Source organism: Octodon degus, unplaced genomic scaffold, assembly GCF_000260255.1.
Source record: "Octodon degus isolate 3935 unplaced genomic scaffold, OctDeg1.0 scaffold00024, whole genome shotgun sequence".
NCBI classification, from domain to species: Eukaryota; Metazoa; Chordata; class Mammalia; order Rodentia; family Octodontidae; genus Octodon; species Octodon degus.
This window is the reverse complement of record NW_004524600.1, coordinates 17487000-17506618: the sequence shown is the minus strand read 5'-3', so window position 1 is coordinate 17506618 and position 19619 is coordinate 17487000. Positions and strand designations below refer to the sequence as shown.

The following is a 19619-nucleotide window of genomic DNA, read 5'->3' as shown; positions in this document are numbered from 1 at the left end:
ATGATGTAGAGTGTGCCTAAGGAGAGTCACATGGAGAGAAAACATTCTCTCAGGCTTTCACAGAGAGCACATTGGTCAAGCAATGGCTGTGACTCATCCACATGGCTGACAATGACAAAGGATCTACAATCTGAGGTACAGGATCTCAGTATAAATCCTGAGGGGATTTCACTGACCTTATCAGATCCAAAAGTTACAACTTTTGTTGCATAGGTCCTGCTTTATCTTGGTCTTAACCATCCAGCAGACAAGTATAAAAACGAAATATAGGAAATAAAGTCATACTGTTATGTTGAGCTGTAGGGGACTCAGGTCAATAATTTCTGACATTGCCAGTGAAGTGGAAGACCCAATACTATTATGGACTACTGGACTCTTTCAGAATATTTTTCTGAGTTAACATACCTATAATATTCAAGTGACGGAACTAAACAAAAAAGGGGATACAGATGAATGTCCATTTTGTATCTGTGTATTCAAAATGGTTAGGATAGATATATAGTTACATTCTCTTCATCAATAGAGGGATTTGTTGTAATAGTGTTTGTAAATAGGCTATCATGTCCACATCATGTACAGCAAATAACCACTAGGAAAAGAGTATGCAATGTGTTAATTATTGGAACTGTCCTACCAATTTGATTTGAAACTGTCTCATTGTTATTTGTTTCTTAATAAAATTATGGAAAAAAATAAATAAAAGAAACAGAAAAAATAAAAATAACAATATATTTCTTTCTTATCCTATGTTTATGTACACACAGGTGGTAAGCACATATTTATCTAACCAAGAGTAATTTACTTATATGCATTTTCTTCATATAATTACAGAAACTAATTGATAAGCCAAACTACACCTGCATGGTGGGGTTAGAGAATCTATCTTAAGAATGTCAAATTTATGGAAGTGAAGTCTCATGATACTGATATTATATTTTAACCAGATAAAAAATTCTGAGTATATAAATCCATTATTATTTTGTGAAGCAGTCTTTGAACAGAAAAGAAAATATTTCAAAGAAATTCTGCAGCTTGTTATTTAGCCTCTCTGAACACTATGTTCCTGTATCAAGGAAATGATAATAGCTGCCTCAGAAGAAAGTCATGAAAATCACATGGCAGCATGTCTGTATAGAAAGTATCCACATAGATAAGGCTCAGAAAGACTCTGAATATCTGGCAGGTGACTGCAAGGCAAATAAATATTTTATCAAGGCTACAATGACTAAAATGTATCTAGTGCTGAGGCTGTAGTCCAGTGATACAGCACATGCTTAGCATTCATGAGGCCCTGTGCCCCTACTCCAGCACAGACTCTTCGGAGTTACCCACTTCTACATACCCTGTTCATTAATGGAACAAGCCAGTTTCTTCTAGAAGTCTTCTCAAACTAACATAGCAATGCATTAACTTACAACACCTTGAGCCACACTGGATGCAATATATGAGGCCATATATGTGAAAGTGCTTCACAAACTGCCATGATCAGGTCAATTATTATTATATGCTTGTGTCATATTTATATTTCATTTTGCTAGCAATGGATCATGTAAATTCATTACCAGACATTTAAAATGTTACCATGCTTTTCTTAATACATTTTAAACATTTTTGGAAGCATAGTATTCAACATGAATTTTGTTAGCTTCACAACATCTGATTTAGAAATTGGCTCAGACTATGTTCCATAAGTACTCAAGTATGAATGATAGAAAATTATTTATATGAAAAACAATGCATACACATTGCCCTAAATTACTTGTGTAATGAGATGGAGCATAAATAAATCAACAAAATAAAATCTTTAGTAACAGTCATTGACATTTTTCTAACTGAGCTTATGTTTAATAAACTTTAATGAAAAGAAAGAAACAAAGACTTTTGAAGTGTATTTTAATTCATTCTCTAAATTTTAAGTGAAGTGTATGAACAAAAATTTACCTGTTTTTAAGCAGAGCTGTAAGACTCTCCGAATTGAGCTGCTGCATTAAGGCCTCTCTCAGCGTTGGAAGCATGGATAGCACTGTAACACATACACAACAGTTAAAAGGCCCCAAGTGACAATCCTACCCGCACTGACACATGTAGACTGTTTAAAGCTGTGTAATAAGATGTGCAACATGTAAGACCTTGGGGGGAACATCAAGGTTAGATAGAGATCTACATACTGATAGCAATATAAACTATTATAGGCTAATAATTTACCTATTTCTTACATTAACTAACAAATTACACATAATTATAACCACAAAAATGTAAACAAGTACATGCAGTAGAGCAGAAAAAAGCCCAGTAGTGGTATCTGGACGATGGATGATGTATAATTCTTTCTTTCCCCTTTCCATGTGCTCCAATAAATTTTTATTTCTAACAATTAGTGTTTATTTCTGATATAATGAAAATTATCAAAACTTTTTTATATTTAGCTATATTTTATTTCTAATTTTATAAAAGGTTATTAGAGAAGACCAGACAATAGCTCAGTGGATTAAAGCATTCACTTAGGCAGACCAGCAGCCAGGGTTTGATCCCTGGCCTGCTATGCTGGCCCTGCCCAAGGGGTGTGCTGAGACTGGGATTGAGACTGGGTGTGGTGGTACATGCCTATAATCCCAGCTCTTTGGGAGTCTGATCTGTGTAGTGAGACCCTGTAGACCATGTAGATCCTTACTAAAATACAAAAAAAAAAAAAAAAAAGGTTATTAGATAATACAAAGCAGTAAGTATGTATTGTGAGTATTTATTGTAATATAAGACAAAGGTACAGCAGGCTGGAAATTGAGTACTGCTGAGTTTTAGTTTTGATTTTGTCAGTGTCTACTGCTGACTATATGTCTATTTCTCCCAGCAATAATGTGAAGACAAAATGCGATACAATATCATATAAGGAAAAAGTTTACGAACAATTCATAGGAGTTACTTTGTGTCTCTGCACTGTGTAAAAAATGCAAGACATACATACTTACAAATTAAAATGAATTTCTAACCTTAAAATGATAAAATTTAAAAAATATTTAAAATTCAATATGGGATTTTCTTGTTAGTTTTTCACTACAGTAAAGTGAGATGCAGAAGCAGGAGATTAGGGCAGGGCCATCTGGCTGGGCACGTGGGCGTGACCTGCCAATCACAGAGATGCAGGACACATGTGACCAAGTCCACACTTGGGACCAATCTGAGACTGCTCTTTAATTTTTCTGGCATGAAATTAGGCAAGTTTCTGACAGAACAGCCCAGATATGATGATAAAAAGCATATGATGAGAAAAAACGTTTAAAAAAAATCAAAAATCCTTTCATGATTAAAAACACTGAAGAAAATAGGCACAGAATGGTCTTTTCTCAATCTGATAAAAGCCAATTAATGACAAACCTACTGCCAACATCATATTAAATGGGAAAAAACTGAAAGTTTTCCCTCTAAAATCAGGAACAAGATGATAAGGACATCTACTATCATCACTTCTTTCCAATACAGTCCTTGAACAATGACCAGAGCAATCACACAAAGTAAAGAAGTAAAATGGATAATGTAAAAGGAAAAGAAGAAATCAAATTATCATTATTTGCAGGTGACATGATCCTCTACATTGAAGACCCCAAAACTACACCAAAAGACACGTAGAATTAATAAACAAATTAGGTAATATAGAAGGATACAAATCAACACACAAAAATCAACAGCATCCCTGTATACCTATCTACCTATTTATGTTGCTCTTTTCTCACTGCTGAGACAAAATACCCTGATGCCCCAAATTAAGGAAGCAAAGGTTTATTTAGCACAAGGACTTTGTGAACAGAACACCAATCTTGCAGGAAATAGTACTGACAACAAATAGAATCATATCAAGTAAAAAAGATTCTATACAGCAAAAGAAGCAACCATCAGGGTGGGGCAAAAATTTCCTAGTTGTATCTCAGACAGAGGACTAATATCTAGAATATATGAAGAACTCAAAACAATTAGACGCTTCCAAAATAAATGACTTAATCAAAAATAGGCAAATGAAATGGACACTTAGAAGAGGAAGTACAAATAGCCAATCAAAACATAAAGAAATGCTCAACACAGTAGGCCACCAGAAAAATGCAACTGAAAAACACTAAAACACTAAAACCTCCTTTCATCCCAGAAGGAAAGGGCGTTATCAAGAAATCAAATAATAACTGCTGGCAAGGTTATGGCAAAAAGGAACTTCTTTATATTACTGGTGGGAATATAAATGAGTACAGTCACTTTGCAAATCATTATGGAGAGTCCTCATAAATTAAAAATAGAAATCCCATTAGACTCAGCTATTACCCTTCGAGGCATCATCCCAAGAGTTACAGACATCATGTTACAGTGATACATGCAGACCTATGTCATAACAGCACAATTCATAATAGCCACATCTTGGAAGTGGCCTATATGTCTATCAACAGATGAATGGGTACACAAAATGTGGCATTTATATACAATGGAGTACTACTCACTTACAAAGAAAGATAAATTTGAGTCATTTATAGGAAAATAGATGCACTTTGAAATTATACATTAAGTGAAATAATTCAGTCACATAAGCTTACATATCACATGATTTCTAAAAACCCACAGTACATATAAAGAACAAAATTAGATAGGAAGAAAGGTGATAGATCTTTATCAGTGGGGAAAGGGATCAAGAGATGGAGGGAGGGGGAAGAGAGAGAGGCAAAGCTCATGGGACCAGGAGATGCATGGGGGAGGGGAGGAGAAAGTGGAAGAAAGAAAGGCAGCTGGGATGTGTTATGTACACGCAGACTCCTCACGAGGAATGTGAATTCTATGGACTACAAACATGCACTAATAAAATTTTTTTTAATAAAAAATAAGTTAATAAGAACTTCTGGTATAATGGGGAGCTTTTCCATTTGAAAATTAAGATATTTGGATGGAACTATTTGAATATTATTTTCTAAGAAAATCCTAGAAAATAAGAATAATCATTCTAATGAATATTCTTCTATAATTCAATAGAATTAAATCTAGAATTTTCCCTTTTTAGTTTTTTTAAAACTAACATTTTATTTGTAAATTGATATTATATAATTGATAAATTTGAAATGCTCTAATACATTATAAATTGAATCATTTTTTAGTTATTTTTGAACCTACATTCCCATTGGATTTCAAAATATTTTTCTTTTTTTTAAAGAGCTGCTGCTTATTTTGCAGCTGACATTGGTTTTGCATTGAAGTGTAATTTATAGGGGCCACACTCCTGCTTTTATAAGGCTTCTTATTACTCTGCTAGATATTTTGCTCCAGTTTCTAAGCAGCGACATTTTACTTTCTGTCAAGTCTGAAGTCCTGTGATCTTTTACTTTGGAGACTAATTTGCACTTGAGTGTTAATACAAATTGAAAGCCAGCTGACCTCATGGCATTGTTACCAAATACTGACAAAGGAAGGAATCTCTTGTCTGTAGTGCACTGTCATTTCTAAACTGAAATTCTAGGGAAGAAACTTCATTTTTCTTCCTTTGCATATATCAGAAAAACTTCAAACACTTGTGTGCCAAGATGCTTGATGTTAGCAGGTGAAGTGAACTTACAGCGTAATTCAGACTAAAAGAATGTGAATCGTGCTTTGCTTAGATTCACAACTTACATGCAGTTTTAAGTAAGTCAGCTTTTCCAGTTCTGCACAGACACGAGCTTCCTCCCACCTACTTTCACATCCATTAGTCACTCAACTTCCTAAACCAGCATTTTAACATTGAAACGATGTTTTGCTGCACCAATTTTATAAACTTTACAGTGTAATGCATGTTTTTCTGAAGTAAGCCAAAGGTCTTTCTCAAGGTTCTTGTAGCCTTGTTTAGCAGTATGTAAGATCTTTTAAACATTTGTAATAACTGTAACTCAGATTTACAAATCCTGTTTATAATCTTAAATCATGTTCTAAACTTTTTACTTGAAATTGTACAGGATTGGGCCAGCCAAATAGCTCAGCGGATTAAAGCACCTGCAAGCAGGCGCAGGGGCCAGGGGTTCAATCCTGGGCCTGCTGTGATGGCCCCGCCCCCAGAGCACACTGAGACAGCAATTGAGACTGGGCATGGTGGCAAGCACCTGTAATCCCAGCACTTGGGAGGCTGTAAACAGGAGAATCACTATGAGTTTGATCTAGTAGTGAGACCCTGAACACCCTGTAGACCCTTCCCTAAAATACAGAAAAAAAAAAAAATTGTAAAAGATCAGTTAAATTGTATTCTATCATCCAGTACAAACGTTTTTATAAGCATAGTCATATTGAAATAAAATTTTAGACTGGGTGTGGCAGACACATCTGTAACCCCACTGCTTGGGAGGCTTAAAACAGGAGGATCACTATGAGTCTGATCTGTGTAGTGAGCCCTGCAGACCTTGTACTAAAACACCAATAAATAAATAAATAAATAAATAAACTTTTAAAAAGAGAAAAAGAAAAAAATGAGAAGTATCCCAAATACCATATTCTAAAAAGGAAATTTTTATTATTTGATTTTCATTGCTTGACTAGGCAAGACATATTAATTATAAAATCTGCATTTTTATAGAAAATTCAGGTTTTAATCTTAGCCAACATTTATTTTAATGTTGCATCCTGTAGATCCAGTGTACTATGTTTTCTCAATCTGTATGTTTTCTTACATCCTTTTGACTATTATCTAAATAGAAGCTCAGAACCAATGTAGAAGTTAGCTTATATTTTAGCATATTGGGCACAGCTACCTAGTCCAAGCGCAATACAGTTGCCCTTCTGTATCAGCTAGGTCTGCTTTCCAGATTAAAAGTACTTGAAAAAATGTGTCTGTACTAAAAACGTACACTTTTTTCCTTGTCAACATTCTCTGCACAATAACAAGTATAACAACTATTTCTACTGTACAAGGCATCAGAAGTAAACTGCAGATGATGTAGAATATATGGGAGGATATGTGTAGGTTGCCGCAAACATTCTACCATTTCATATAAGACTGGAACACTGTTGAATTTTAGAGCTAATTCCTTATGGATATAGTGGGGATAATTGTATGTGACTTACAGAGAGAGAGAGAGAGAGGGGAGACAGAGACAGAGACATGCACACACACAGAGGAGAGACACAGACAGAGAGAGACAGAGACAGAGACAGAGACAGAGACAAAGAGACACAGAGAAACACAAGAGAGAGGAGGGGGAAAGAGAAAAGAGACAGAGTCAGAAAGACACACACACACACACACACACACACACACAGAGGAGACAGGCACAGAGAGACAGAGAGAGGAGAGAGGCAAAAAGAGACAGACAAAAAGAGACAGAGACACACAGAGAGACAGAGAGAGAGGAGAGAGGCAAAAAGAGACAGAGACACACAGAGAGACAGAGAGAGGTGAGAGAGACACAGAGACACACAGAGAGACAGACAGACAGACAGACAGACAGACAGAGAGAGAGGCTAAAGTCCCACAGAAATTGGAGTTAATGAGGAACTAGTTTAAACGTTATTTGATTATATGGTATAACTTAAGAGGAGACTTTGATAATTCTTCTCAGAGATAAGTGATTATTAACTTTTCACATCAGTCTATTTAACCAGACACATGTTTGTTCTCCTCTATATATTAAAATTAAACAAATACACTTAATATACATAGCACAACTGGGGCCATTCCCCCATGCACTGCTGGAGCCTTCTCCTCCACTCATCCTGAGATAGAACAGAAGAAAGAAAAGACAGACAGAAAGACAAGGGGATCATAACTAATATGCACAGATTTGCAGAAGTCACCTGATAGTACCATGCCAGTATTCCTGGGCTAAATGTATACTTCTCTACTGGGCCATCATTAAAGGAAGTACATTGGCTCAATTAAGAAAGTGAGGGATAGGAGACAGGCACTGAGGTAAGGGCTGTCCCATTGTCAACAGTCCTGGCCAGATTTATACTTCTTCCTTACCAGATCACTAAAAAGCCATATATTGGCCTAATTAAGAGTAAACAAAAGGCTAAACAGATCCAGAGAATGTTTAAATCACCTAATAAACAAACAAACAAACAAAACATGCCCACAACCTGGCTGGTACTTTTTCCCCTACTATTTCACTTCCTCAAGAAAACTACAAATGTATTCAATCTCAAACTATAAAGTGTCTCATTTCTCTGAGCTACCACACTCCTCTCCTGAGTGCACCACACATGGTCTCTGCCTTGTCTTTTGACTTACTACAATGGAAACAGAGAGAAGGAAAGTAAAGATGTCCAAGCCTGACCTAGAAAATTCCAAAACTTTCAGCCTGGATATACACGTATGGTCCAGATCTGTTGGTAAAACCTGCAGTAAGCTTTCCTCACCGGGAGCTCACTGGAGGTTCAACTATATGGACTGCACCTCACACATCTAACTACAACAGTGAATTATGGGGAAAGATGATGAAAGCATGGGCAAGAGACACAGCTGGCATGACTCAGCACCCTGCCAATCACGCTCTGGAGGACTCCAGCAAGACAGAACTGGCACAGTACCTTAAACTGCTACATCGTATCCCCCTACTGCTCTGCCATTTTCCTCTCACACGTGTGAGCCTGCTCTCTCCGGGCGAAATACTACCTCACTAAATTTTGCTGCTTTTTCCTTATCGTGATGAGTCACGTCCAATTCTTTGTGACACACAAGAACCCAGGAACTTGTCTCAGACCCATCACCCACTTTTATGCTTGCATCTAGTTTAATGTAGCACCCTAGTTGTCTGGTCTCCACACTAAGTACTCCCCACCCAAACACAAGTAACAGTCTTGGATCTGTGTGACCTTGAGCAGACTACATAACCTCTCTGTGCCTCAGCGTCACCAAAGGTAAATTATGGAGAACAGAAGATTGCTACCCCTACTGTAAAGGGCTGCCATAAGGACTGAGACACGCAAGACATTTAGAGCAGTGCTTCTTGCTTCATGGAAATGTTCAGCACACGTGGGCTCTTATTATCCGTATTCGCCTCTGTCTGACATACTTTTACTTGCAAGCATTTTCATAGGTGAGAGGCAGAAACAGCCCTGTATTCTGACTATGGCAGATTATGTCGTGTCCCTTTGACCTGAACCACTTTATTATTCTAGTCTAAGAGTAAATGATTATTTCTAGAAGTCACATCAGACTTTTGCTCATAACAAATTTGAGCTCAACTAGAATTTCCAATCCTTTTTCATGTCCTACTTGTAAACCAGCTCAGCTAATTTAACTGTCTATCGTTAGCTGTTCGTTTCCTTGAGTGTGGTGACAGTGATGGCCATGTGCTACCCCATCTTCTGCTGGGATGGCACAGTTAACCACAGCCCCAGGGGTCTCCGATCCATTACCAGGTCTGCACTGCTCCTCACCAGCTGGTGCTGGGGTGGAGACTGCTCTACCAGGGAACTCCATTAGTTTTCCTTGCCCACTCCTGCTTCCTCCCCACTGTTCTTCAGAGATGTGAGGAATCTCCCACAGGTAATCCTGTCCTCACAGTTGCTTTCCAAAGGATCCACAAAGATACAAGGATCCACAGCAAGCTGAGATACATTTTGAGACCTTGGAAGCTATTTTTTTCTATTTTCTCAAAATCTGAATGATAACCTGAAATGAGCATTCTTGGTCTCTCAAAGTTCATTAAAATGTTTTGGCAGCTGACTATTTAAAGAATTATGTGACTAGGCAAGTGTGGTGGCACATGCCTGTAATCCCACCACTTAGGAGACTGAGGCAGGAGGATTGTTGCAAGTTCGAGAACAGCCTGGGCTACAAAGTGAGTTCAAGGCCAGGCTGGACTATGCAGCAAGACCTTATCCCAAAAAGACGACAAAAAAAAAAAAAAAAAAAAAAAAAAAAAATTGTATGACTCAAAAAGTTACCATTAACTGAGTACTTATTATGTGCCCAGTAGCTGACAGTCATTAGCTCATCACACTGTCACAGAACATTTTTTTAAAAAAATCATGTAATGCTGTCTTTTATTATGTACAGGTTTCTATAATAATTTCTTCAATCATTGCCTTAACAAGGGAGTTACCCCCAACTCATGATTACGCAGGCAGCCAATGCATCTGCTGACCGCCAGGAACACAGTGGTGAACACGGTAGACAGACTGTGCCACCTGTGTCTCCATTTACCAGCATTCAGAAATCCTTGTTTAGCCCTAAGTCAGCGGCACAGTGTTTTTTTCCTCAATCAATCAATCAATTTATTTATTTATTTATTTATTTATTTATTTGGTACAGGGTCTCCCTACACAGCTAGGACTTATAGTGATCCTCCTGTCTCAGCCTTCACAGTGCTGAGATTACAGGCCACCACACTTGGTTTCGGTGGCCAGCTCGGGGGGCCCAGGGTTACAGGGCCAGAACAGCATGCAGTAGCAGGGATCAAACTCAGGTCCGTGAGCTTGCCAGGCAGGCAATTAGACCACCAAGCTATCTCTCCAGTAGCAGCACAGTTCTTGTCAACAATTATTTAATGTCCAAGAAGACTTTCATCATCATCATCTCTGCTACAGAAACCTGAACAATATATTTCTTAGGATAACCAGAAGATGTGTTGGCGCCAGAGGAGAAATGTCATGAAAAGCAAGACACTGGTCCTCTGAGAAAATGATCTGGGATAGCCCAGTGATGAGGGCATGGTGGGTGGAGTGACAAACATATTTTTAAGAGGGTTTTTAATGTTTATTTTACAGAGGTAGAGAGTTGGGATTTAAACTGGCCTACAGATACAGAGATGATGTAATTCAAACTAGAAGCTGGACCAGATATGCCTCACCCTTGGGCCCTCGCTTTTATCCACAGTTCCCCATCAGAGCTGTTATTAATGCAGGACTTCTGTTACACTTGGCTTTGCAGAATGGAGGTATTCCTCAGAGTATTACTTCAAATATGAAAATTCATAACTCAAACTGTAACTTTGGGTGTGCGAAACCCTTCTTGATCTCAGCCTCTCTATTTGTACAACTAAGTAAGTAAATTAACAAGAAAGTTCTTTCAACTCTGGAAATAACATTCTACTTTTAAAGTTGAACAAGGATCATTTACCTTTATAATCTTTCTAAATTAATTGTTCTTGGAAGAAAATGTTAGAAGATTAAGCTCTAAACAATGAAAAGAGCAGGTTTGTTACAGACTAGAGAACCAACTGTTCAAAGGGTTATGCCAGTTAGAACTAACACCTCGTTCTTTTCAAATACAGACAGGTTGATGTTGCTATGGAGTTCATTCTTCTAGGAAGTTTCTAACTCCAGATTTTAAACTCCTACCCCTAGTTAACCCCAAATGAGCACACACCATGGTGGGAGAATTGAATATCTGTAGTTGTGACTCTTTCTTATGATCTGTGTGGCCCTTGGGATCAGGCTGGCTGTGGTTCCTGCTTCCCACCCCTCACCCCTTGCTCACTGCTCTTACGCTACAGGCCTTTGGGCAGTTTCTTGAATGTTCCAAGCCTGTTCGTATTTCACGCCCTGTGCAGAGCTCCCACCACTGTTCTGTTTGATTTCTTCTCTGACATCTCCTCCTTGAAGAGACCCGACCCTCCGACTGCCCTCTTTTAAGAAGTATCCTCATTCCTCACACTGCTATATTTTCCTAACAGCAGCTATCACTACCTAAAGTTACTTATTATCTTTATTTCTCAATAGAATATACAACCTGAAGTTAGAGAAGTTTAAAAACAAAATGATCTTTTTATTGTTTACTCCCTACTTCCCCTGTGCCGGGACCTGTATTTGCTGAACAAATAGAAGAAATGGGTGAACAAGTATTTATGTTGATTTTAAAACTCACATTGAAAGGCTATCATTCATTTAGTGCAAATGCTTGAGAAATTTATCATTCTCTGCCTTTTCCTCTAAATTTGGTACCAGAAATGCATAAATTATAATTATTATTTATTTTTTTTGCAGAACCGGGGGTTGAACTCAGGACCCTGTGCTAGCCAGGCAAACAGTTATTCTACTGAGTTATCTCCCCAGTCCAGAAATGCATAAATTAATGCAAACCAACAAGCGAGTCTACTAGACATGGTGGGATATACCTATAAGCCCACAGTCCGAGCGCCTCAAGCAGAAGGATCCCAAGTTGAAGCCCCGCCTGGGCAAGTTTCAAAATACAAGTACAAAAACATGCGCTGGGGATGGAGCTTAGTGTAAAGGCCCTGGATTCAGTCCATGGTGCCTCAAAACAAACACAAAAACCAAGCAGCTTCATGCATGCATACATGTTTTCTTTACCTTACCTGTCATGTTGCAAGTCCTTTGGTTACTTTCAAAGTGATATTGTCGTCGTGCCTGGGCAATGTATTCTGCAGCCTCCCTTTCTTGTATTTCTCTGATTTTCTTCTGTCCATATTTCCCCAGGATATATACTCCTAAAATAATATTTTAAAAATAAAGTAGTATTATTAGAGTACTAAAAATTCCAAACAATATTTTTCACCTTTTAAAATCCAATTATAAGGCTTATATTAGGGAAAATCTAACAACTGTAACTTTTAAAAATTTATATTAAATAACTATAGAAGATTGAATGAAAGGGAAGGAAGATCAGCAGTTTGGTAGCCAACAGCAGAGGAAATGATGAGCAGCAAAGAGGTCAAAAGGAATTAAATCTAGAAAGTCTAGCAGTGCCTTTAATAGTTACTGAAAGATATTATAAATGTCCAGCAAAAGAGAATTTTCTATACATAGTATGTTCTATTCACATAATATAATTTAATATAACCACATAATACTTTTTGAAACTATAGGCCAAAGTTTTAAAAGGATTAATAAAAGAAAGTTAGATGGGCATCAATTTATATGAGTTAGAAAAATCTCTGAAAAAAGATTTTCTTAAATTTAAAAACTAGTAATTTCGATGGGCATGGTAGATGCACTCCTATAAGCCCAACACTCAAGATGCTGAGACAGGAGGGCTGATGCAAGTTCGAGATCAGGCTGGCCTACAAAGTGAGCTTAAGGCCAGCCTGAACTGCATAGCGAGACCCTGTATCAAAAAAAAAAAAAAAAAAAAAAAAAGAACAACAACAAAAAACTCTAGTAACTTGATTGCAATCAGGAAGAAGGGCATATTGTGACACTGTACCTGACACCTACCGTAAATACAGGTGGTATCATGCGATCTGTAGTGTAACACACTTCAGAAGATACAGTATGATATAACTGTAACATTTTGATCTATACTCAAGGTGGGGGACAGTCAGTCGTCCTAATTGGGAATGTGAATACTCTGGTGTTTGTTTTATTAATATTTGACAAAAGATATGCGTTAGGGCTTAAGTGCTTCAAATAACTTTTATCCCTGATCTGCACCAAATATTAGTATAATGAACTTTCATAGATTAGTGGTGTTCAAAATTTTAAACAAGCTAAACCATTAAGGTAATATTCACAGGAGCTTGAATATGCAGATGAATCTACCATGCCCCACCCCTGCTTAGGAATGGCTCAGCCTGGAATCCTGAGGCTTTAGGACTCCAGTGACTTGAACAAGATGGCCACCAGAATCCTGTAGCTAGCATACTGTCACACTTGTTTTTGGTGAATCTTTTGTACATAGTTTTGTCATGGCGCCAAATAAGGACAGAATTCAGTGAGGCTCTAGAACAAGTTGTTATTACTCTTTCACCTTTGATAGTAGATTTCTTAACTGGGCGCCAGAGCTTGGTTTCATCATAACCTGGCAGCAAGGCTGCAGAGGCCCAATGAACCTTCACCCGTCTCCCCTGCCTTTGGCCCACAGTACCACCAGAAAGAAAGCGAAAATTATACACAACTCATATCAGTGGATTTGGTCACCATGTCACAGAGAGGAGGGGGCAGACCTCTAGAAACTGCAACCAATCACATCTTACTTTCAATAACACAGATATTGTAATGAGATGTTTCTTAAAAATAATAGTTCAATAAAAGTATATGGTTTAAAGTTACAAAGAAAATATGATTATTGTTGGTATGCTTGCATAAAAATAAATGTATCATAATCATGCTAAAAACTATTATATAATGGGCTTCACTGTTACATTTCCCATAATCTATCCTAAATGAGTTGATCATAGTACCACAATGCCAACAGGATGAAGAAACTGACTTATATTTCACAATGCGATCCTTTGTCAGGCAACTGACACAACTAGTTCACACATATGTTGCTTATCTTATTTGGATAAGACAGTACTGAAGTTAGGTGTAAAATGATTATTATCTCCAAAGATATACTGTAAAGTGAAACACTGAAATGACACCTCTTGCATAACCAAGAGTTATTCTGGAATAAGAGAGTAAATTTGATAGCTATGTTTGCTTTCCTAAGGAAAAGGTCTACATCTAACATTAGATTCTCAATAAATTGGATTATTATTTTTAGGAATTACTGCATTTGTTTGGTAAGTGTAGCATATTCTAACTGAGGTTATAAAAAGAAATAAACGGTAAAGGGTTTAACTGTGTCGTTCCCCCCTTCCCCCCAGCCCCACGCTGAAGCACCAATACCCAGTGCCTTGGAACGTGACCTTGCCTAGAGACAAGATCTTTGCAATTAAATTGGAAAATGAGGTCATTAGGGCAGATCCTCAACCAATACCACTTGTGAACGACCTGGCAGATCCTCGATCCTCAACCAACACCACTTGTGAATGACCTGACAAGAGGAAATTTGGATACAGACACGCAGAGGGAAGACTATGTGAGCATGTGGAGGAAATGACCATTTAGAATCCAAAGATTAAGGCTCAGTATAGATCTCTTGCAATGCGTAGAAGAGACAAACTCTGTGGTCACCTTCATTTGGGATTACTGACTTTCAAAACTGTAAGATAATAAACTGTGGCTAAACCACTCAGTTTTTGATACTTTGTTATTATAGCTTTCACAAACTAAGACATGAAATTAGGCAAAAGTTCTAAATCCACGATTTTGTTAACACTGAAATTCCTGAACAAGGTCTAGTTTACCCAGGCTTTCATACCCAAAATTCATAAATTCTGACTTTGTTGGATTATCTCACTAGGAAAATAAGAATGAGATTACAAAATCAAAGAGTTAACATGTACAGCTCAGATCTCTATACATTGGATTGGGAGCCTAAATTCCATTCTGGAAAACAGGAGTAATGATGGCTCTGGTACAAACTAGTTAAGTGACTTCTGAGTAGGTTCCTTGCTCTCTTTGGATCAAAATTCTTCATTCACAAAATTAAAGACTGAGATTATATGATCTTTAAATTTTCTTCTGTTGGTATAACTTCATTCTGAGTAATGAAACATTTGCTAAATACCACCCCCCCCCTGCCAAATAGCTCAGCTGATTAAAGCACTTGCTTAGGCAGACCTGCCTGGCCAACCCTGTCCCCAGGGTACACTGAAATGGTGATTGAGACTGGGCGTGTGGCATGCACTCTGTAATCCCAGTGCTTGGAAGGCTGTAAACAGGAGGATCACTATGAGTCCAAACTACACAGCGATCCTGTAGATCCTGTCCTAAACAGAAAAAATAAAAATAAAAATACTCCCCTAGAAGTAAAATGTTTTGAGGTTTCCTTTCAGAGAATTGTTGGTAAAGCAAAATATCCTCTAGTGTTTCCAAATTCAGTTGTTTTAAAACCATCTTAGTCTGTCTACATAGTAAGTTCAAAGCCATCCTGAATTACAGTGAAACTGTCTCCCCCCCGAAAAAATACAACTTATCTATTTTAGTAGGTTAAAAATTTCAATAACAAAAAATAACTAACATTGTTCCCAGCCCATCAGATCTCCAAGTACTGCTATTCTGATTTCATATCACAAATAAGTTCTTTAATTTTGTTACTTTTCTAGCCCCTTTACAATAGTGTTTATTTAGATCTGGAATTAATGTTGTTGAACTGAACTATTAATAGCGTCTTCTTTAGTTAACTCAACTCTTATTGGTACACATGGAGAATTCAAATATTTACCAATTGAATTAAAGAACTCTTGAACTGTGCTCCAGATTCACAAAAGAAAAATCTGGGGGAAAGGACTTCCTGTTTTTACTAAACTCCTTAAATAATTTTTATTCATTTTAGTCTGAGAAGCACCAATACACAGGATACCATATACATTAGGTACCATGGTATTACAAGACAGACCTTTCATAATTTGCTACTTGTCCAAATTAATTTCTTACCATTTCCTATGTACTTAGCCACAGTGAAATGGACTTTGATCAACAAAAATGTTTTGGACTCTCTTGTGCTTTTTGTTCCATCTCTGTCCTCTTCTCCTTCCCTAGCTTTAGAACTTAATGTAAACAAAGGGTACCAGATATATGAGGCGCCTTGCTCCTCGGGGTTCCCACAGCACCCTGCTCTACTGCAGTACTGTGTTGCTACCAAAGTGCTACAGTGATGCTCTCACTGTTGTTCATTTCCCTGTTTTCCAGATAGCTTGAATTCCTCAAAATCAGGAATATATTTATTCTTCGTGTTTGCAGATCTCAGTAAAGTACATACTCTTATTCAAATGTTTGTTGAGCGTTGGTGGCATAGCGGTGAGCATAGCTGCCTTCCAAATGTTTGTTGAATGAATGAATAAAAAGTTTGAAGAAGCTACAAACTATAAGGTTTAAGACCTAAATCCTAAGTAAATGTTCTATGTTTTTTCAAAATCAGCAGTCCACAAATATGAATCTGATTGTTCTTTGTCCGGTAATGCTTCTTGTAGTAGTGAAATGTTTTTAAAGCATTGTCTGGGCACCTGAGAACTTTAGGACTAATTTAGGGAATCTGTGAGGTCCTTAAAATGTCAGTTGTCTTTGTCATTCTTTCATGAGTGTACAGTGGAGGACCACAAAAGATATATGTCATTCACAAGTGACTGAATGCTGAATGAGATATGAATACCCGTCCATTAGGCAAAACAGTAAGAAGATCTGCAAAATGTAAGACAATGTCACACTTATTAATTTCTTGAAAATGTGCTATTTATGTTACTAGCCAATGAGTTTTACTATTGCTACTTAATTGGTAACTATTTTGAAAAATTCTTGGTTATAATATCAAATATGATAACTACTAATAAAATTTTTAAAAGCTTTTTAGAAGCTTTAATTTAAACTCAGATAAGATAATTTGAAGACTACTACTCTAGTCTTTTCTCAAACTAGTCACATTGTACCAGGTGGTCTAAAGCAATGACCCATCCATGATGCAGGGGTGTCGTCCTCTTAGAAAGGCCTAGGATTCAGCTTCCCTTAGGTTCTTTTTCACCATGGGATGGCAAACTCGTTAAGCACCCAGGCTAGTAGCCCACTCAATTTTCCAGCCTGTCAGAATGTGTCACTTCATCCGTAAAGTTTTTCCTGATTTTTTTTTTTTTTTACAACTGAATACTCCATGAGCCAGTATGATCTTTACTTTTTAACCTCTCTATTGGTCTTATATTTTTATCATTTGTGCATTTGTTTTTCTTTCCTTTTAAATCATGAAGCCCAAGAAGGTAAATGGTTGTGTTGGTCTCTAGTTAGGCCTAAATTTTGGTTTTTCTGTTACCAATTCTGAACTGTAGGCAAATTTCTTAAATACTCTGGGCTGAGTTTTATTTCCCACATCTTAAAATGCGATAACAGTCAGGGCCTGTTGTCATCCCCCACTGAATAAACAAGCATACAGCGGGCACACAATGAATATAGCTATTATTTTAAAAATCTGTACATCTCCAATCACATTACCTTCAGCACTACTGGAACTTAATAAGTATCTCTTAACATGTGAAAGTACTTTCCTCTGAAGCAGAAAGCTTAAAAAATGCTATCCACATACATCTCTCTCTCTCTTTTTCAATCTTTTTTTTGGCTGGAAAACAGCAGGATTTCTATTCCCCTAAAACTATTTTCATTCCTCATAATCTGCAATTAAAAAGCTCTCAACAGATTAAAAAAAAAAAAACTAACTACATTTTAAGTATAGTCTTTTTCTTCCTAACCTACCATCAGGTTTGTTTTTCTAAGCTTAAAGGAGTGTGCCATTATTTCCGAAATTGTTGAAGAGATCATGTTATATCTTTCAGGAGTGGCAAAAATATGCCTGCACCACACAAGCATGTTTAACTTTTACAAATAATGGACTGCAGTATTAGCACAACCTAACTATACTTCAGATAGTAGCAGATACTAGAAGCACTGAGTTTTCAGTGAGTTGGAGGCTAGACTATGCTACACAGGGAGTTAAAGACCAGTCTGCACTACACAGCCAGACCTTCTCGATAGATAATAGAAACTGAAAGTATCAGAAAATACATTTCATCTATAAAGAACTTCTCAAAGGCAATCAAATCCACATATCCTCATTATCAGATTATCCTCAGACAATCCTGGCCTCCGTGGGGCCTACCTCAAACTTCCAAGAATCATCAGATCGGAACTACTGATGATAATGCTCTTGTTAGTTTTAAATTGGGGTTGGGGGATACAATCCAATCTAACAGCAGGGGAAAATTTACCGAGTTCTTTGGGAAACTTCTGTTCTTGACCTTTTAGTACTTCTGTAACCAAAGCATATAGCTTGTAACAAACATGTATCTTAAAGTTCTTTTAAAAAACCTCGTGAAGCTCCTAGATTCTCTTTTTGTGTAATTCCAAAGGCTTTTTTTTTGTCCTGTCCAAATCCCTGAATGTTAAGACAGGTTCACCACATTAAGGAAAATGGGGCCTCAAAACTTACCTGTTTCTAAACCTCCTCTTGGCCTGGTGACAAGCTACATTGGCTAGAGAGGTATCTCAAATTTAACAATCCCGGGAACATTGCACAACATCCCCATCCTGAGCATTTTGCAAAATGTGTGTCCTAACGGCAGAATCTGTATTAAAATATTGCTCTCTTTTCCTTTACCGAGTCTGTATCTTTCAGACACTCGGTGCAATCAGGAATAAACGCCACCCCGAGGCGCAGGCTTCTTCTAAACTCTCTTAGGACCTCGGGAAACTCCTGCTCGAGGGGAACGCCAAAGTACTGGGGGAAGATAGAAAGAAAGCCGGAGCGGCGGGCTGCGGAGGGTGCTCCGGGCGGGCAGGGCCGGGCCGGGCCGGGCAGGGCAGAAGCAGGGCCGGGCAGGGCCGGGGCGGGCGGCTGGAGTGCAGCGCACCGGCTCCGCCGCCTGCGCCTCCGGTTCCGCCCTCCGCGCACCCGGACCAGTCGCCTGGCTTCATCCAGCTGCAGCAGAAAATTACCTCTTTCCCACGCCTTTCTCCCACCGTCCCTTTGCAAGCACCGGTCACCCACCTCCAAGGACCGTGCCCAGGAAGATGCATTTCTTTTTGTGACGCTTCAGAAAATTCCACACAGATCTCAGCATCTTCAGGCCCCGAGGGGTGCGGGCTGCCTCCGACAAGGGCCCGGTTCACCAGGTCGCCGTTTCTCTGTCGCATGGGCTGGACGACCCGGCAGGAGCGCCCAGTCCCGCTCGGTGCTCCGCACAAATGCCACACGTCGCCGCCTTTCCGCAGCCGCTGTCACCCGAGCGGGAAGGGGGCGTGGACTACGGCGGAGCAGCTGCGCTTTCGGGGCCCGCCGCCGCGCCGCTCCCGGTCCGGCGCGTCCGAGGTCCGTCCAGAAATCGCTTCCCGGTGTCCCGTCCCTCGCCTCCCCCCGG

General features: G+C 38.5%; 1 protein-coding gene across 2 annotated transcripts in view; it reads right to left on the bottom strand.

Annotated features, from left to right (window-relative positions):
- Pex3 (peroxisomal biogenesis factor 3) overlaps nucleotides 1-19564 on the bottom strand; it is a 47516-nt gene extending 27952 nt beyond the window's left edge. For both annotated transcript variants that reach the window (XM_004628550.3, XM_023712190.1), the window contains exons 1-3: nucleotides 19250-19564; nucleotides 12252-12383; nucleotides 1942-2023 (exon numbers count right to left, since the gene is read on the bottom strand). In XM_004628550.3, coding sequence (XP_004628607.1) covers nucleotides 1942-2023; nucleotides 12252-12383; nucleotides 19250-19322 — 287 coding nt within the window. In that variant the 5' untranslated portion in view covers nucleotides 19323-19564. The remainder of the gene's footprint in view (nucleotides 1-1941; nucleotides 2024-12251; nucleotides 12384-19249) is intronic.
- Between the last annotated feature and the right edge of the window lie 55 nt (nucleotides 19565-19619).